Here is a 20,257-nt window from a genome sequence, read left to right on the forward strand (position 1 = left end):
TCATAATTTATCAATAAGTAGTGAATTATTTAAGTATTGCTCTTCTTGAAAAATACAATTTAAATATCTAAAAGAGATGAAAGAAAATTATTTTTTTTAAAAAAAACAAAAAAACTTACATATACAAATTTTTTAATTCATTATACTTACTATCTGGAATACTTAGAACTATAATATTTATATATACTTGATAATTATTACCTTCTTGTTCTTCTGTATAAAATTAAAAAATTTGTTTAATAATCAATAAAATCATAGAATTAATGATAATGATAAATATTATTTTATATATCTTACTTTCTATGGCATTTTTCTTTCAGGTAAATCTTCTAAATTATAAATTTTGCTATGATCAATTTCAATTGATGGACTTATGGTACTAGAATCTATGTTGTAAGTGATATATTCATTATCTTGATAGAATGATTTGCTAAGCTCTTTTTCCAGAATGTACGAATCTTTGGTCTCATGCCGTTAATGATATTTATTCATAATTATGTTTGAAATTAACACATGGTGGTTGCTCAGATGAAATTTCCACATAAGCACCGCGACGCAATAAATATCATATGCATAAGAATATTTATTCTTAGAAATAACTTCGGGTGCAAAAAAGAGAGATTTCCATATATACATTTTAGAGGTTTATCAGCAGGTCCACAAAAACCAAGATCACTGATATACCAATCATTTTTTTCTTTGAATATAATATATTTCCAGAGTGCAAGTCTCTATGGACGGAACTTTCCTCATGGTCCCATTCTTTATAATGTCCATCAATCCAATCCGCGGAATAAATCTTAGAGAGACCACCTTGGATCAAATATTTAAAATTTTGTAAATTTTCGTATGGGATCCATTCAATAATCATGTATGGAATAAGTGATTCTTTGACAGTTCTGTATTAACACATCAATAGTATCATTTCCTGATGTTCAATTTGAAAATTTTGATTCCAAATACTCTCGAACACAAAATTCACAATATAAGGTTGCAAACATTCTTTTGACAATTTCTTCTTATTCCGTCATTTCTACTACTTTAAAATAGTCATAATCACCATCAAATCTTTTTATTACTCTGTTTTTTCATCTTTTGTAAGTGATTCATCGTCAAGAATGAATATCATCATAAATAATTAATGAGTATGCTCTATTATATGTTGAATTAACGACTTCTTTACGAATATTGAACATAATTTACACCTTTCAAGAATAATATATATATGTTTCCGAAAGAAAAGATAAACCCAATGAGAAAAAAAAGAATGTTGAATTTATTGAATTAACCAATTTGGTAAGAGATTTTCATCACACAGAGATTAGTATAATCCGACCGCTAAAAGTAATAATCTGCACCAAAACAATATTGGGGTTTTCCCATCCAATAAACGGGTAGCCAGAAAATAGATATAATCTTGATATTGTTCTTTACAATTTGAAAAAAAATCCCTACAATGCAAGTACTAAATAGCTCAGCTAAAGATTCTGTTATTTCAAAAATTATTCGTTACCAAACCGAATGTAAAAAGTCTTTTGGAGGATTTTTATCTGAAAATATCACTTTAACATTAGACTGTTAATCCAATTATTTATTTCTTTTTCTTTTCTCTGTTTGGTCTAACAACGTTTCAAGTAAACAAGTAAATAAAAATAAAATTTAATGTGAATCAACACTCTTTGTACGTCCTATGCATGTCGATCACTAACACTATGCAAGATTGGCCAGATCTAAACCTCATTATCAAGAAGAGGAACAATTTAAATCATAATTTCTGCCAGTTAATAAAATACGATGATGCAGCATAATGATAAAGATGATGGTAAAGTTAAATATATCGGGATAAGATAAAATAAATTAGTACTATCAGAAGTTGCAATTATTATGAAAAATATCTAGTAAAAAAAAGGTTAAAAATCAAATAAAATACATTATTAACAAAACAATAAAGAAATTTTTCTCTGGATTGAAAAGTTGCTACAATAAGTAAATTTATTTAAGGAATCTAAAGACTTCATACGAAGAAATAACTAAAAAAATGTGGCTGAATTTTGTTATAATGAAATCCTTGTAGAACAATATTTTACAAAGAATGAATTATAATTTAGGAGGTATGGAGATAACTTCTGATTTAAATCTGATTTCTCTGATTCGAATTAAAATCTGAATCGTGATATAAGAAGTGAGCAAAAGGTTTGTTTAACATATGTATTGTAAGACATATGGGAATAAGATAAAAAGTTTTTTATTGGTTGAAATATAGGAATTTATACTTTTTTTTGTTATTGAAAGGACCATAAAATATTGAGTTTGATAGGTTAGGGGCCCAGTGTTGGGTTTGGACGGATTTTTAGGATTTGACAAAGTTTGGACAAACTTCTCAACACTGGTTAGGAGTATACAGTACATTTTTTGATATGTTTATAGAGTACGAACATATACTGTAAATCCATGTATCCATGGTCTTATGAATATTGTCGTTTGTGACTTTGTGTGAGCGTGTATTGTTCCTTTTCATGAAGTATATATTGCCATCTATTGGTTGACATACGTAAGTTGTTGGTGACAAGGGCGTTCTGAAAAAAAAGATTTGTTTTTTATATTAATACAGGTGATTTCGTCCAATGATAAACTATTCAAGAATGTTCGCTGAACAAAATGGTTCAACACCAGTGTTAACTGTATTTCATGTTGAAATATCGGCTTTTATTGAATATACTCACTATTAACAGTATTGAGTTTTCTATGGTTGTTATTATTCTCTGAAATCACAAAAATCTTCAGGCATGATAAATAAAAAATTTTTGCTAAACTAATAATAATAGTTATTAAGGTTTGAAAACACAAGAATTCGATTGATAGCCAAATAAGGTTAGATTAAAGGTTAAGAAAATTAATATTAAATTGTGCTATAAAAAAAAATGAAAGGACTACAGGAAACTAGACTACTTAACCGAACTTACATTAACCTCTTTTATTTTTGGTAAACAGTCATAAAAATGATCATAGTGCAATGTGCACTTTTGTGCACCTTGATAATATGTGTATGATTAAATTCTTATATATATAGTTACTGTACTATGTATGAGGTTTCTCCAAAGAATAACTCATAGCCTAAAATATTCCAACAGAACGAATACAACACAATACTTTGTTTTTATTGTATGTACAAAGTACTCAAGCATAGTAACATCCTTAAATTATCACATCATTATAAAGAAATGGTACAAAATTGACAAAATTCTCTATTAGTAAAGTACCCGCAGTCATACCCATATTCTCCAATTCTAGAATCCATCCTAACGAAGTTATTGATACCCACGAAATTACTAGACAAATCTCCATATATTATATATGTAAATTCCCGCATTTAAAATATATTAATATTAATTCAATAACTAACGCCTATGATGATATAATAAAAAAGTTCACTCACTATTGAATTGGAGTACGTAATAGTCTTATTATAATTTTTGCTACTCCTTGTTACCAGACGCATATGTTCAATATAAAGGAATGGTGAGGCTTCGAGTTATTTATTGTTAGACAGGCACTTAGTGACCATGGAAAAGTCGCTGTTGGTAGTGCTTGTGCTATATTGCAGAGAGTTGGTGTATTAGAAGTGAAAGGGTTTGAGGGATTAGTGGTGAACGGAAGTTATTCATTATAAACTTATCATAAAGGAAAATATTATGGATAATATTAAACCTGTCAGTGGAATGTACGTATATTATTATAAAATAAATATATATGACTTGTGTGTATTTATCAAAACTGAAATATACATTTGCTAAGTTATATAACTATCGTAATTTTTTACAAAATTCTCTATATATTAAAAGGATAAAGGTGTGTGCATACATATATTTGATTTCCTCAAAGGTGGATTAAGTCACTTTTCATATATATTTTACATAGTATTAGTAATCCGCTAAGATAAAATAAACGGGTGTCGGCCAATCACTTTACAGAATAATAATCACGTGATATTATCAGTCTGAATATACTAGATGAAATTAATTGGATAGCAGGAAACCGGACATATTTCTCAGCAACCGTTTATTATGGATAATGAGTATATTTATTTAAAAAGTTGCTTCTATTTATTAGATAAATAAAGAAATGGAACCCAGTAAAGAATCGATTACGTAATTAAATTATATTTTATATAACAATAATTACATAATAATTATATATAATTATTCCTTGATATTCTCACGGGTGAAATAAAAAGTCCTATCATTATTAGTCAAAATAAGAATATTAAAGGGCTTTATGGTACGGATACCGCCACTCCGTCAGTTGCGCCGTGAAAATCATTGATATCCACAGTTCCTCGTGAAATCACTAATAATTGGGTTATAAAAAAAAACCAAGTTTTTGTTAATAAAATAGTTGTTAAAATAACGAAGGAATTAAAGCTCGATTTGTGTTACAAGAATTAACATATTTTCGTAAGATACGTACTATAATAATGTAATAATTTCCTCTCTATGTTCTCAGTTTGTTTAGTAATCTGTTATAAAGAATTGACATGTGATATACCAATTAAGGGTCGCAGAATGTTCATATGAAAATTGAGACATAGAATTCTCAGTATAATAATTGCTGATCATTTTCTATGAATTTTATTATTGTTTCTTAGAATAGTAGAGATTTGTTACAATAATATTAATTGTTTGCCCGGTCATCATGACAAATTTTTATTTATACAAAAAGTTCAATTGTTTTATTTTTATTGTTTTAGATAAAAAAATTCCTTATGCAATAATACTAGAAATCATATATTCTCATAATAATAAATCCATTCTTATTTATTCTTATTGATAATTTTTATAGAATAACATTAATTTATATGTACAAAATTTATATGGGCCAAACTCATTCCAAATTTTGTTTAGGTCCATACAATTACCCCCAAAATCCTTATCCCTAACAAAAAAAAAATCATTATATAAATGCTATGGTTGTAGCGGCCGTGCCGTTATGAACGTTATGAAATCTTAACGTTATTTATATGTTTATAAATTTGTATCTCATTCATAATTTGAATTCAGGATCAAATTTTACATTATATGCATCATTATGAGTTTAATAATTGTATAAGTTTATATATAAATTCATTCTAAGCAAACCTTGTTAACCCCCGTCTCCGTCCCATTCAAATTTCTAAGAAAAACATATTTATCTTTAACTTCTATTGCTAAAGCTTTATCAGTAAATACTGTCATAGATGAAATGATGTCCGGCTTGAGACATTTACCGTAATTGGTTTGCAATATAGGTGACCTCCCCATTCTCCTCTTCGCTAATTTTTAAAGCTTCATTCATAAGTGCTAAAAATTATTACATAAGTTTTGTTTTGATCAATTTCCTTTTTAGGTCCCTAACTGCCATATTTAGCATTGTCACTTTTCATTACCTTTTCTATTTTAATACGATCGGCAATCAACAAACCTTTTAGTGTTTCAACAAACCTATAATAGACTGTATAATAGGTGTTCGGTTTGCTAAAAAAATTCAGATCATTTCTAAAATAGTTAAACTGTTTTCTTTTTTCCTGATTAAGCATCTTCTGAATCCAAATTCAGATGGGTTCTAAAACTTGTACCTAAATGTTCTGAAATAAACAAATAATCACCTTGTTTCTTGCCATTTTATTCAATATATCCTCACATCCCATCATGATTTTTCAAATAATTTGATTGGCTATGTTTCCATTGGCTTAGCCAATCGTATTGCTCGCGAAGAAACTTCTTACATTTATTAGAATTCTGTTCATTTTGTTTCCTTGGATGAAAATAAATGAATAGATTATAAAATTTATTCTTGAAATATGGCTTATAGCCAACTTAATAATGTTAATAATAGTGACATTCCTCCCGCACAACAAACGTCACAACAGATTCATAATTGCGATCATAGTTCGCAAGACTCTCAAACTAACGACCAATATACAAGACTTAATGATTCAACTAGTCTGTATTTAACAAACTTTAATTTCAACCGACTAGATATACAAGAAATTTTTAATACTCTTAAAAATAAATTTGGCTTCCAAGAAGATAATAGTCGAAACATGTTTGATTATTTAATGTGCATGTTGGACTCTCGTGCTTCAAGAACGAATCCATATCAGGCTTTACTTACCCTCCATGTTGATTATATTGGAGGAATTGATGCTAATTATCGTAAATGGTGTTTTGCTTTGGGTTTTGGAGGTAATGTTGATTCAGAGAATGACCTACAAGACAATGAACAATGGAATAAACGAATGGATTCCATATCAAAATATCCAGAGGAAATGGTTCGTCAATTGGCCTTATGGTTATTATTATGGGGTGAAGCTTCTTCAGTTCGATTTATGAGCGAATGTTTATGCTTTATTTTCAAATTAGCTTATGATTATGATAAGAGTTCTAAAAGTTCTCAAGTACAATTACTTGAAAGAGATTATCTTGACAATATTATAACACCGATTTACCGTTACATTAAAGATCAATGCTACGAAGATAAGCCAAAAGATCATGCTGAAACAATAGGATATGACGATATCAATCAACTTTTTTGGTATCGGGAAACTATTAATAGTATAGTTTTTCAGAAAAAGAGTGACTCGCCAATTAAAAATATTATGGATGTACATCACAGTAAACGTTATTTAAAGCTTAGACACGTAAAATGGGATCTTGTATTTATTAAAACGTACAAAGAAAAACGTACGTGGCTTCATTTAGTAGTTAATTTTACGCGTATATGGATTATCGAGTTTACCATCTTTTGGTATTTTATGACCTATATTATTCTATCTCTTAATAAACATAAGCTTGAACCAGCAGTACAATGGTCTATTGTTGCAATCGGGGGTGCGATTTCTACTTTTTTAATGATAATTGGAAGTATCTGCGAACTATTTTTCGATCCATTAAGAATTAATTTAATATTAATTCAACTGCTAATATTAATAATAATCGTATTTATTATAAACTTTGTTCCAATTTATATAATAATGAAAGACCCTACATCTTCAATATCTTTAATAGTAGGTATGGTTCACTTTGTAATATCATTAATTACGACGTTTATGTTTGCCATAATTCCGAAATCTCATATCTTTAGAAAAAGTGAAGCACTTCATGCTTTTACTGCCAATTATGCTCATCTTAGCAATAAGGATCGTGCAGTTTCAATTGGATTTTGGTTCTGCGTTTTTGGATGTAAATTGGTAGTGTCATATTTCCTGTCTTATCTATTCGTAGATTTTTTTGAATCTATGCTTAAAATGAAAGTGATTGATAGTACACTTTATTCTTTAATCTTAGTATTAGCCATCGTTACTATGTTCTCTTGTTACCTTATTCTTTTATTTTCGAGTACATATCTCTGGTATGTAATTTGGAATGTAATTTTTTCGATAGCTATTTGCACACTTGGGAGACCTATTCGGACTTCTCAAAAAGATAACTTTACTATGTTACCAAAACATATTTGTACAAAAATTTTGGGCTTAAACAATATGGAAGTTAGTTACGTGTCACCAATTTGGAATTCCATTATTACTTCCATGTATAATGAACATCAATTATCGATTAAGAATTTTGAGAGCTTACTTTATCTACAGGTTCGTATTTTATATATATATATATATAAATAATAATTAGTTTTTAAGATTTATTTGAAAAATTCAATGTTTTATTAACGTTCATAGTAACATTTTTAAGGGGAATGATAGAGATTCATGGAATTCTCCACCCATTTTTGTAAATCATAATGATGAACAATATTATCAACCAATGAGTGAAGTTGAACGTCGTATTACATTTTTTGCAAAGAGTTTGTCGAATAATATTCAAGATCCTTTGCCAATTCAAAAAATGCCGACATTTACAGTTTTTACTCCTCATTATTCAGAAAAGATTCTCCTTTCGCTTCGTGAAATTTGTGAAATGGATCAAAATTCACGAATTAATTGGTTTGAATACTTAAAACAATTACATTCAACTGAATGGGAAAATTATGAAAAAAATGATACTATAGATATATGGGATTCAATTCGTATACAAGATTATTTAAAAGAAGACAACCTTACTAAAGAAGATGAAAATTTACGTAAACGTAAATGGGTTTCACGCCGTGCACAAACTTTATTTCGTACTATTTCCGGATTCATGAATTATCAAAAAGCAATAAAGCTTTTGTATCGCATAGAAAATCCCGAAATTGTTGCTTCGTGTACAAACGATCCGGAGAAACTTGAGAATGAGATGGCCTCAGTAGCTCGTCGTAAATTCAAATTTTTAGTCTCTATGCAGAGATATAACGAATTTGACGAAGAGGAGCAAAAGAATGTGGATTTTTTATTACGTTCTTATCCAGATCTTCAAATTGCTTATCTTGATCAAGTACCATGGGAAAATAAGGAAATTGAACCAAAATTTTTTTCCGTTTTAATTGATGGTCACTGTGAAATATTACCGGATGGAAAACGCAAACCAATTTATCGAATCCAGCTCCCTGGAAATCCGTTTCTTGGAGATGGTAAATCGGATAATCAAAACCACGCAATTATTTTTTGCCGTGGTGAATACATTCAATTAATTGATGCCAATCAAGATAATTACTTTGAGGAATGCCTCAAAATAAAGAATATTCTTGGCGAATTCGACCAGTATAATATACCCGAAGAGCTAATCCCAAAAAGCGAAGAGAAATCATCAGATACTAAGCCCAGAACTGATGATATAAAAGTTACAATATCGCCTTATTCTTCTGTTAGTGAATCGTCAAAAAAACATCCCGTTGCTATTGTTGGAACTTGTGAATATATATTTTCCAAAAATTATGGTGCTCTTGGAGATTTAACTGCTGGAAAAGGGCAAGCTTTTAGTACGTTAACTCAACGGTTCACTGCTAAAGTAGGTGGAAGATTACATTATGGGCATACAGATTTTTTAAACGCCATCTTCATGACAACGCGTGGTGGAATATCAAAAGCTATGAAAGGTCTACACCTTAGCGAGGATATTTTCGCTGGTATAAACTCATTTAGCCGTGGTGGTCGTATAAAGCATTGCGAATATATTCAATGTAGTAAAGGTCGCGATATTGGCCTTGATTCGATTCTTCATTTTACAACAAAAACCAGTACTGGTATGGGAGAACAAAATTTATCGAGAGAGTACTATTACCTTGGAACACAACTTTCTTTAGACAGGTTCTTAACTTTTTTTTATGCTCATCCTGGTTTTCATTTTAATCATGTTTTTATTATATTATCAGTTCACCTTCTCATGCTTAGCATAATGTTCATTGGTGCAATAAGAGCTGTTCTTCCTGTTTGCAACAACTCACATAGTGAATGTTCTAATTTTATACCTGTAATTAACTGGATTAAGTGTTCCATAATTTTAATTATTGTTGCATCATTCATTGATTTTTTGCCATTATTCTCACAAGAACTTGAAGAAAATGGCTTAGTTCGTAGTGCTATACGATTTGGCAAACATCTTATGTCATTATCACCCTTCTTTGAAGTATTTAATACTCAAATATATGCTAATAGTATTATGACAAATCTTAAATTCGGAGGTGCAAAATATATATTTTCTGGACGTGGATTTCCTACAACACGTATTCCATTTTCTACATTATATTCACGTTTCTCTGGGCCAAGTATTTTCTTTGGAATGAGGATTCTATTAATTTTGCTCTTTGTTTCCTTAACCATGTGGATATCATATTTTATATACTTTTGGTTTTTAATTATAGCTCTGTGTGTTTCACCATTCTTATTCAATCCACATCAATTTTCTTTCGTGGAATTTATAAGTGATTACCGTGAATTCTTGATATGGATGTATTCAGAATCAGGCACGCATGCTAATTCTTGGATTGATCATTGTCGTGCTTCAATGACAATGATTATTAATCATAAATTAGGGTATCATTCTGGAAAATTGGTTGAAGATGCTTCACATCCAAGTTTTACTACTGCTATTTTTGGAGAAATAATCTCATCTTTTATAATGGCAGCTATTTTCATTATTGTTCTCATTTTCGTAAAGAGTTTTGATCCAGCAACTTCAGGATTACCAAATACGGGACTAAGTGTTGTAATTTATGTGACTACTATCGCAATTGGGCCTATATTAATGAATACGATTGCATTGTTCGGACTTTATCTTGTTTTATTCTGTTTGAAATCTATTTTTAAAAGATGGATTGACAAATTTGGAGTACTAATTAACACCATAGCGCATACTTTTGCAATTATTAATCTAGTTAGTACTATTGAATACTTATGGATTATAGAATCAGGGAAACCAGTAAATGCTATTTTAAGCGTAATTGTCATATCAGCGGTACAAAGATTTGTATTTAAAGTGATTACCAATTTTTACGGAAAGAAACTTGGATTCTTGTCTATAACACAACCATTTCGTGACAAAATAATTGAAATGTCTCTTTTTGCAAATGACTTTGTATTAGGACATATACTATTATTTATGCTAGCACCAATATGTCTAATCCCACGGATTGACACTTTACATTTCATTATATTATTTTGGTCAAAACCGAACAAAAAAGTTAGTGCACCAATATCTTTACGAGAACAAAAATGTAATGTTTGGATTTACGGATTAGTATTTTTCATAATATATATGTTCTTCATGGGTTTAATAATTGGACCCATAGTGATTAACAAATCATTTCTGAATCACATTTTTCATCATATGTCTAAGTCATAACTATTTTAGTCGGTATTCAAAAAAAATTCGAATGGTAGGAGCATTAACTTTTTTTTGTCTTTTTTTACATTTAAATTTTTTGACAATACAATTATATCCTTTTTGTGGACATTCACAAAAGATTTCAAAACATCAAAGGGATAAGTGAATAAAAGAATGAAAAGAATGAACACAAGAAGACAAATAATTCGAAGGAATGCTCATGAAGAGGCAACGTGCTAGAAGAGTGAGTACAAGTATGCTGTAATGTGGCCAATATTGCTGGAGAAGGATGACTACAGAGAATACAGTACCAAATGGCTCGGAGCTTATAAAAATAAGATTTTCCATAAATTTCAACTAATTTCACTCGACTTATCCATGTGTATATTTGCTAATTAGTAATATTTTGCTGAGAAGATATTTACAGTATTTACAGTATATTTTGAAACTGAATATTTGGAAAATTAATTAGAATAGTAATATATACTTAAATTATTTATTTGTACTCAATCGCTATTAATGCCAGGTAAATGTTTCTAGAAGCTAGTTTAAGTAATATACTTGGCTCATTGCTAAATTGACATTTTATTTTATGTAGCTCATTTAAGTTCGCGGTTAATATTAAGTTCGTGTCGTATAGTAAATCTTAATAGGAAATCCACGTGATTTCATGTATACATTTTTTCACTTCGTGGACCGGTAATATATATTAAGAAAATATCTCTTTATTAAGTACATCGTATTTACATATTTAACATAAGATTTAATATTTCTAATTAATTATTTCTATAATTATTGTAATTTATAAGTCTATAAGTCATTAACATTACCTTAGGATTTTGACAATAATATTGTCATTTTATTTTTAAAAGTCAATATATGATCTTATTATAAGAATTATTAATTTTTACTATAGTTTTTATAATTTATAATTTTATTTTTAGATTTCAGTTTTTTATCTTATTTTGTAAGTATTAGTCTTAATTTGCAATTCAGATTAAATATATTTATTTTATAAATAGATTACTATAATTTTATGTAATTCCATGTAAATTTTTTTTATAAAAAAAAAAATTAAATTTAAAAAATTAACTGATAAAAAAAATAAAATTAAATAGTAATAAAAATTTGGCAATAATAAAAAAATTGATTTTATTATAAAGATTTGTAAAATATATTTACTATAAAAATAAAAATAAATTTCATGATACTAATTAAAAATTTTTTTTAAACAAAATTATCATTGATCAGCTGATTTCAATAAAAATTAGATATTAAAGAATTAAAAAATTTAGTGGCATCTAACTTTAATTCATATAATACAATAGCATCTCCTATTACCATTATTTGATCTCAAATTATTTTCGTTTCTATTATTACAATAAAACTTGCCCTAACAACACTTAATCAGTCTGAGAAATAGCTTAATTAATCCCCCAAATCCCTTTACTCCTAATTCGCCAGCGCTTTGCAATACAGCACAAGCACTATTAACAGCAACTTTTCCAGAACGACTGGCCATAATCATGGCGGCACAACTTCCTTTAACTATTCCTCCAACGCCGAATCCTATACAACGTATGAGACCGGTAATAAGAGGTGGAAAAATCATAAGTACGGCTAGTACGGCTATTATGATTGCTCCAATAATGATGGCAACATGATGCTCAGCTAAATAATTGCGGATATTAGAGGAAATATTAGATAATTGATCATACAAGGTATTAGATTCGGTTGTAGCATCATGGACTTTATATGTATTATATGTGAGGGATTTATCTGCCTTATAGGCGTCAGAGGAAACCTTTCCGCAAATATGATGGCCTGTGGAAATTTTGATTGTAACCTCATTATCGTGAGACTGTAAGGCGATTCTTGGTAATACGGGAATGCTGGCGACAAATTGACACAAGATACACGAAATAATGATAAAAATCACCACTGTAGGGTAGAATGAAGTTCTATAATTGGAATATCACGAAAAAAAGAATATGAAGAGAATGTTATTGAAAAGAGGGAATGAGGAATAAAGAGAGCTCAATCATACCTGCTGCTCGCCATTTCTATTCTATGTTAATGAATAATTATTGACTTTTGCAAGAAAATAAGGCGAGGCCTTGTAGGTTTCTAGTTATGAGGATTGAGATCTAGATTAAAAAAAATTGCCAGCCAAAAATTTAAACCCTGGGATTTCAGAATACTTTATTTCGTTTGTATAGTAAAACACACAATTTGGTATTAGTATTAGGTAATAGGTTATCCTTTGTTATCCTTCGGAGGAGCATGCAATTACGAAATACAGTATCTATGCTTCGACTGTAAAAAAGTTTTTTTTTCTCAATAATCAAAGGGCGGAGTTAGCATATATTAGGTGTATTTTGACTTGCTCCACGTTTACTTGAAACGAGATCATTTTTTTAATCTATTTTATCTTTTTGATAATTATCAGATATCCAATACAGGGACGGGTTCATTGCTTAGTTGCTTAGAGCGCAATAAATTGATTTAATCTGTTGCTGATCAATGTCCAAAAAAAATCGAAAAATTGCGATATCCGATTTTCCTGAATTAGCTAGGTTATACCAAATGCCAAAAGTCAATAAATTTGTAGAGCAGACTTATTTTATGATTTTTAAATCCTCATAGGATCAGTATTAATTTTAAATTATTACATTTAGACCTAATAAACAATAAATGTATAATTATTAATAACTTAAAAGTTATTTATATAATATAGGTAATTATAAATTTTAAAGAATATCAAATGTTATAATTAATAATTGTTCACTAAATTTTATAAGATTAATATTAAATTAAATAATTAATCAGTTGTATATATTAAACAGTTATTCTATATGTAAATTTACAAAAAGAAAAAATTTGTCTAAGATCAAATAGGCTGTTTATCAAAAAAAAAATTAAGAAAAATGCAAAATTTTGATTTTTTTAATTTTTTCACTTTTTTTGATAAAGATTTCAAAATTTTATCATAGTTAATATCAAATTAATATTTATTTATTTAAGTTAAATTTTTATAATTAGTATTTTTTAACTCTGATTAAAATTATAAACTAACATTTAAATTTTAGCCAAATTGTTTTTTTTTGCTAGAATTAAATGGTAAAACAATCACTAATAATGATAATTACTACTGATAAAATTTAATAATACCCTAAATTTTATATTTATAATTTCTTAGTATAAATTCTTTTGTATTAATATTTTTATATATTTTTTTCTTAATTATTAATTTTTTTTTAAAAGTACTTTTTATTAATAAATACTTAAATAATTAAATTATAGTTAAAAAATTAAAAAAATATACAGTATATGTATTTTTACTTGTTTTGCAAATTTATTTTTTAATTACATAATTAAAAATTAATTAATTATTGAATATATTTAATAAAAATTAATGTTATAGAATTTATATAATTTCAATCCAAATTATAAAAAATTTTGATTAATAAAATTATATTTATATGATTTAAATTGAAATTATTTATATAAAACTATTAATTTAAATATTAATAGCTTTTATTTTAGATACTTTTTAAAAATTTAAATAATATTTATTTTAAAAAATAGTTTAGATTTATAAAATTTTAATTTTTTTAGACCTTTTTCTTTGCTACACAATGTAAAGCATTAGTAATGGTTGTAGAAATAGTTGAAGGATGTAAAAATAATTTTCCAAATAGATGATTTCTAATTTTTTTGTCAGAATTTATATAGAATTATATATTTAATATTAAAGTTTTTAGTTTCAGAAAATTGTACTATAATTAATATTATAAGTTAAATTTCTATTAATTTATTAATATTTGTTATATCTAAAAATTAAAATAAAAGATTTTTTGTTATTCTTAATTTAAGTTATTACAGTAAAACTATTATATTTAATTATCAAATTCAGATTTTATAGAATAATTAATTTGTGATCTGTCTCAGAATTAGTAAAAGCAACTAATATATACTAAAACTTTTAGGGCAGTGACAGATATTACCTAATTTTCTAGGGGGAGGGGGAGTAAGCTCTTATAATAAACTGATATTAGGTAATATCTGTTATTGCCCTTATTATAAATCAAATTCTTAATATTAAGCAATTTTTAAGTAAATTTATCAATTTTTTTTTTTTAAATAAATATATTAAAAATGTTTTAAACTTAAAAGTATTAAAATACTAATATTATCTTGTATTTCATAATTAAATAATTTTAATATTATATATAATTTTAAGAATTGTTTTCCAGTATTGCTAAAAAAAGAAAATTTTAATTAATAGTATTTAGTAGAATTTATCATTAAACTTTAATTTTATAGGTTATTTGCCATTATTTACCCAACTTTTTATTTATATTTTCAGATAGTTTGTGCTCAATTTCAACCTCAAATTTAACTCTAATTTATCATATTTGTAAAAATGCAATAACTCTCCACTCAGTAATTAAAAAAAAATGATCTATAGTTCTTTAGATTCTCTCATTAAGTTACATCTAATAATAGTAATTTATAATTCTAGCATCAAAAAACAGTAAAAAAATATTTTACCAGTATGCAAAACTATCCTACTATCCTTTGATGTTAAAGATGGATATATAATTACTAGTATCATTAGATATGTCTTGATAAGAAAAATTTAAAGAACTATAAATCATCCTTTTCTAATCACTGGGTGAAAAATTATTGCATTTTTATGAATATAATAAATTAGTGTTAAATTTGAAATTGAAATTGAACATAAACTATCTGAAAATTTACAATTAAAAAGTTAGTAAATAATGGCAAAAAACCTATAAAATTAAAGTTTAAATTTTATATAATATCATTAATTAAAATTTTCTTTTTTTAGTAACACTGGATTCTAATTCTTAAAAATATATGATATTAAATTTATTTATTTACAAAAATATAAAATAATATTGGTATTTTAATATATTTTTAAGTTTAAACTATTTCCAATATATTTATTTTTTAAAAAAAATTGATTAATTTGTTTGAAAATTACTTAATATCAAGAATTTGGTTTATAATAATAATTTTCTGATATATATTAATAATTTTCACTAGTTCAGAGGCAGATCACAAATTAATTTAATTTTTTCATATATAATTAAATAATTAATATATAATATTTAAACATTTATCTATTAAGTAAATATTACTATTCTTTTATTTAATTTAATTTATTTATTTATAGAATATTTTACTAGTTACTAGATTACTATTAAATTAAAATAAAGTTAAAAGTATTTATAACTTTTTAATAAATTTTTTATTAAAAATTTCTACTAAAATATATTTTAATAAAAAGATTATTCCTATTAATTTTACATTTAAAATTATTTTACATCTAAATTTTACATTAAAATTATTTTATTTTATATTCATCTTTTATTGTTAATATAAACTTTATATATTAAATTATTTTATAATAAAATTTTAATTTTAATGCTAGATTACAAAATATATTTAATAAAATTATTTTTACAAAACTAAAAGGTATATTTTTTGATGGAATTTTGCTTTTAATTTATAATATATTTTATTATCTTTACCAATTTTTTTTTTTGATTTATTTTTATTTGATTCTTTTAATTTCTTTGAAATTTATATATATATATATATATTGATTTATATTTAATTTGAATTTTATATATTAATTTTAGTTTTTACTTATTTTTTTAACATTTTATTGAATTATATAAATATACAATTCTTTATTTCTTATTATATAATAATATGATTATTACTATTATATAATTAGTCTTAACTTTTTATACTATTTTAAGTTATATAAAATTATACAATTGTATTATATAATTATCTAATTACTATACTGTTTACTATTATCTCTATTTATTAAATATATTATTATTAATTATTTTATATAAGTCAATACAATCTTTAGTTATCTTAAGATAATAATTAAGTTCATTTTTTATTAACTTTAAAGTTACAATATACAATAGCATATTTAATATAATAATTATAATAAAATTTGATACTTTATAAATTTTATGTCTCTAATAATATTTGTAATTTTTATTATGATATCTAATAAGATATTTAATTATTTAATTTTATTGTTAAATATAAATTTCTAGCATTAAGCTAAAGAAATAAAATTATTCATTTCTCATGAAAAAAAATTGCTAAATTTGACCCGGCCGCCTCAAAAAAATTTATTTTTCAATAAAAATTTAGCCGATTCCTTAGTGTTTCATTGGTTGATTTAATAAATTTTTTGCTAGTGGAAAAAAAAATATTTTTTTATGACATGATTGGTCAAAACTAAAATCACATGACTAAATAAAATAAATTTTTTTATCTTTTTTTAACATTTATATGACCCGTCCAGTTATGAGAAACGAATAATTTTATTTACTTGGCCTTATATTAACTTTTAAATTTCTTTTTATTTATTAATTTTCTTTATTTTATTAATTAAATATTATTCAATAATATTTAATTTATTTATATATTTAATTTTATAAGTATAAGTAATAAGCATAATTTTTTATATATATTTTTCAATATAAATTATATTTAAAAATTAAAAGTATTATTAAAAGTTAAAATACAATATAATAATTTATATAAATTAATTTTAATAATTTTTTAATTTAGATTAATATTATATTTCTGGTTTTAGTACGAAATCTTAAAAATCATTTGAGCGACTGACACAAGACCGACAACAAAATCTCGACAATCCAATATCTTGACAAGTCAAAATTCTGACAAGTCAAAATCCCGACAAAATTATAACACACTTAAACTAAATATTACATATTGCAATTATTTTATTAAAACACACATCACAAAATTGTTGATATAATGACTTGTCGGGATTTTGGATTGCCGAGATTTTGGATTGTCGAGATTTTGTTGTCGATCTTGTGTTAGTCATGCAAGTGACTGTTGAGATTTTGATCAGATACCTATATTTCTATTAGTTAAACTTCAGTTAATTTATTGAAATATTAAATGTTTTAGTTTTTTAAATATTAATAGACTAATAATATGAATAGTTAGCAGTAATTTTTAACTTATAACTTATATTATTACATTAAATAATTATATTTATATCTAAAAATAAATACTTACTATTAGTAAATTAGTAAAAAACTTTAATTTAAAAAACTAAATATTAATAAAAATTTATAGTAATTATTTTAATTTATTAATAAATATTATTACAAATAATTTGTATATTATTTTATTAAAAAGTTTAAAGTTTAAGTAAATATATAATATATTAAAACATACTACATATTAAAAAGTATTAAAAAACAAATCCTTTATATATTAATATATTTAAAAATATAGTTTAATGTATAAAACAATATAAATCAATACAGCAGTTAAAAAATATGGTATACTTTAGAAAATATGTAAAATAGTATTAATTAATGCATTTATTAATATGAAGATACACATTATATATTTATTACTATATTATTTATTTATTAGTAAATTGTATTATTTAACTAGTTAAGAATTAATTAAAACAAAATTATTTAGATTGTTTTAAATAATAAATTTTATTATATTAATTTGAATATTTACAAAGTAATTGGTATTTTTTTACAGAAATTGCTAAATATCACTGTAGTAATTATTACTAATCTAAAAATTTATATAGTATTTTTTCATGCAATTTATAAAAGAAAAAAGATTTTCTCAAAAAGATTATTACTTGAGTAAAATTAATTTTTATATATAATTTTTAATAAATTTTGACACATTGTTTCAACTTTATTATATATAAATTTATAAGAAAAATTATGTTAAAAGGGCTGTTATTAGTATTTAAGGAAAATATAGAAATTTGATTTTTATGTATAAACAAATTTTTTTTTACTTAAAAAATATTTCTTTTTACAATAATTATTTCACATGTTTGTTATTTAAAATTATTTAAATTTTAACAAGTAATTTTAACTCCGGCCAAATTATAATTTTGGATAGAATCAAAATAACATGAATCTTAATGCGGATGACTGCAGATAATCTAATAATTTAATATATTCATTAAATACCTTCTTTGTTGATGTCGCATTTATTTTTTTGAGATTTTTATACTATACCATGCATTAAGATTAATGCAAGAAATAGACTTTATCATTTCTATCAAAAATTTTCTTTTCACTTTATATTTTAAAATTAATTAAATTTAATAAAATTGCTTCAATTATTATCTAATATGGTTACACTTGTTAAACAATTTAACAATTCACTTTCATTTTAAAAATTGTATTCACAAAAAAGAGTATCGAAATCATGCACATCATGCGTATTACCCATCACTGAATTCAGTGTAATTTAATAGAATCAGCTGTTTTGGAAAATTTGTAAGCATATCAGAGTTTAAGTTCCAATCCAAGCAATTAAGGTCCCGCGGTATTACTGCCCGATTAATTTCGTTGATGTCTAATGGAACATTTGCATTCACTGATGAATGATGAAATTTAATAAAAATTAGAAAATTTATCTACACGTGAGAAATCGGGAGAGCCAATTGGCCATACATCGAAACACAAATTTTTTTAAGTAGTGAATATTCGGAATATCATTCCAAGAAAAGAGATATGCGAATATGGGAATGAACAAGAATTTCCCATTATTGAATAATGGTTACAAATGATCAAAAAAGTGATATCATGCCGTAAAAAATCATCGAAATAAATAGCATTTGACAAATACAATTTAACAAGGTTTTAAAAAAAAATTTCGCAATGATACGATATAATTGCGCAAATGCATATTGAATGTTTTTAATTACATTTGGAGATAAGTGTTCATGAATATAGGTTATTGTTGTTGTCCACACGTCCACTTTAATAAATTTTCCCAGATGATAAATAATATCTCGTTTTAAAATTATTTCTAAAATAAATGGATTCAAAGTGAGAAATTTGGTGGAATTAAATAATCGATCAGGTTTAAAACAAATTCTTGAATACAGTAATCCCATAATTTATTAAAAAAACTTTTTTTGATAAGTTAACTCGATAATTTCAAAATTTTCTTTAAGAATAGAATCATCATGATTGTTAATTAATATTTCTTGAAATATACGTGATTAAAGGTTGTAATTTAAATTCATCTGATAATAACAAGAGGTTTATTATCTCGTGAGGAATTAATTTTGTCAAATCAACACTTCCACAATATATATACCTAAGTAAAATTATTCTGAAATAATATATATTCTTTAATTTTACCAATTTTTTGTTCTAATCTAAAAAGTGGTAGATACTTGGTAAAAAATCAGTAAAATGATGTTTATTTATATGCATCAGCATCGCGCAATTTGATTCTTATAAAATCTAACAAGATCGATTTCGGTCATAACACGCTATAAAAAATCCTCCATTTTTCATGAACAAAAGTATAAATGAATTTTAATTTTATACACGAAACAAATCTATTGATTAAGCCCTTTTTAACCGTTAATTTTTTCCAACATATATTTATTATTTTATAATCAAATTTTAAGAACTATTTAGTACTTAAAT

General features: G+C 25.1%; 3 protein-coding genes across 3 annotated transcripts; 1 reads left to right on the top strand and 2 right to left on the bottom strand.

The window, feature by feature from the left end:
• Positions 1–2,535: 2,535 nt before the first annotated feature.
• Positions 2,536–3,499, bottom strand: OCT59_002015 (uncharacterized protein; the record flags this gene model as incomplete). The annotated part of the gene is made up of 6 exons (XM_066144201.1): positions 2,536–2,576; positions 2,724–2,812; positions 2,964–2,971; positions 3,080–3,114; positions 3,261–3,339; positions 3,437–3,499. 6 exons carry the CDS (start codon positions 3,497–3,499, stop codon positions 2,536–2,538), a joined length of 315 nt encoding a protein of 104 aa, XP_065995385.1.
• Positions 3,500–4,836: 1,337 nt separating this feature from the next.
• On the top strand, positions 4,837–10,892 carry OCT59_002016 (uncharacterized protein; the record flags this gene model as incomplete). The annotated part of the gene is made up of 4 exons (XM_066144202.1): positions 4,837–7,621; positions 7,722–10,586; positions 10,758–10,782; positions 10,870–10,892. The coding sequence occupies exons 1-4, from the start codon at positions 5,837–5,839 to the stop codon at positions 10,890–10,892; spliced, it is 4,698 nt and encodes a 1,565-aa protein (XP_065995386.1). The 5' UTR covers positions 4,837–5,836.
• A 968-nt stretch (positions 10,893–11,860) lies between these two features.
• Positions 11,861–13,129, bottom strand: OCT59_002017 (uncharacterized protein). The gene is made up of 3 exons (XM_025316031.2): positions 12,960–13,129; positions 12,778–12,857; positions 11,861–12,691 (listed from the first exon to the last, which is right to left on the bottom strand). Exons 2-3 carry the CDS (start codon positions 12,789–12,791, stop codon positions 12,124–12,126), a joined length of 582 nt encoding a protein of 193 aa, XP_025181380.2. The 5' UTR covers positions 12,792–12,857; positions 12,960–13,129; the 3' UTR covers positions 11,861–12,123.
• Between the last annotated feature and the right edge of the window lie 7,128 nt (positions 13,130–20,257).

The sequence above is a fragment of the Rhizophagus irregularis genome, chromosome 10 (assembly GCF_026210795.1).
Source record: "Rhizophagus irregularis chromosome 10, complete sequence".
Classification (NCBI taxonomy): domain Eukaryota; kingdom Fungi; phylum Glomeromycota; class Glomeromycetes; order Glomerales; family Glomeraceae; genus Rhizophagus; species Rhizophagus irregularis.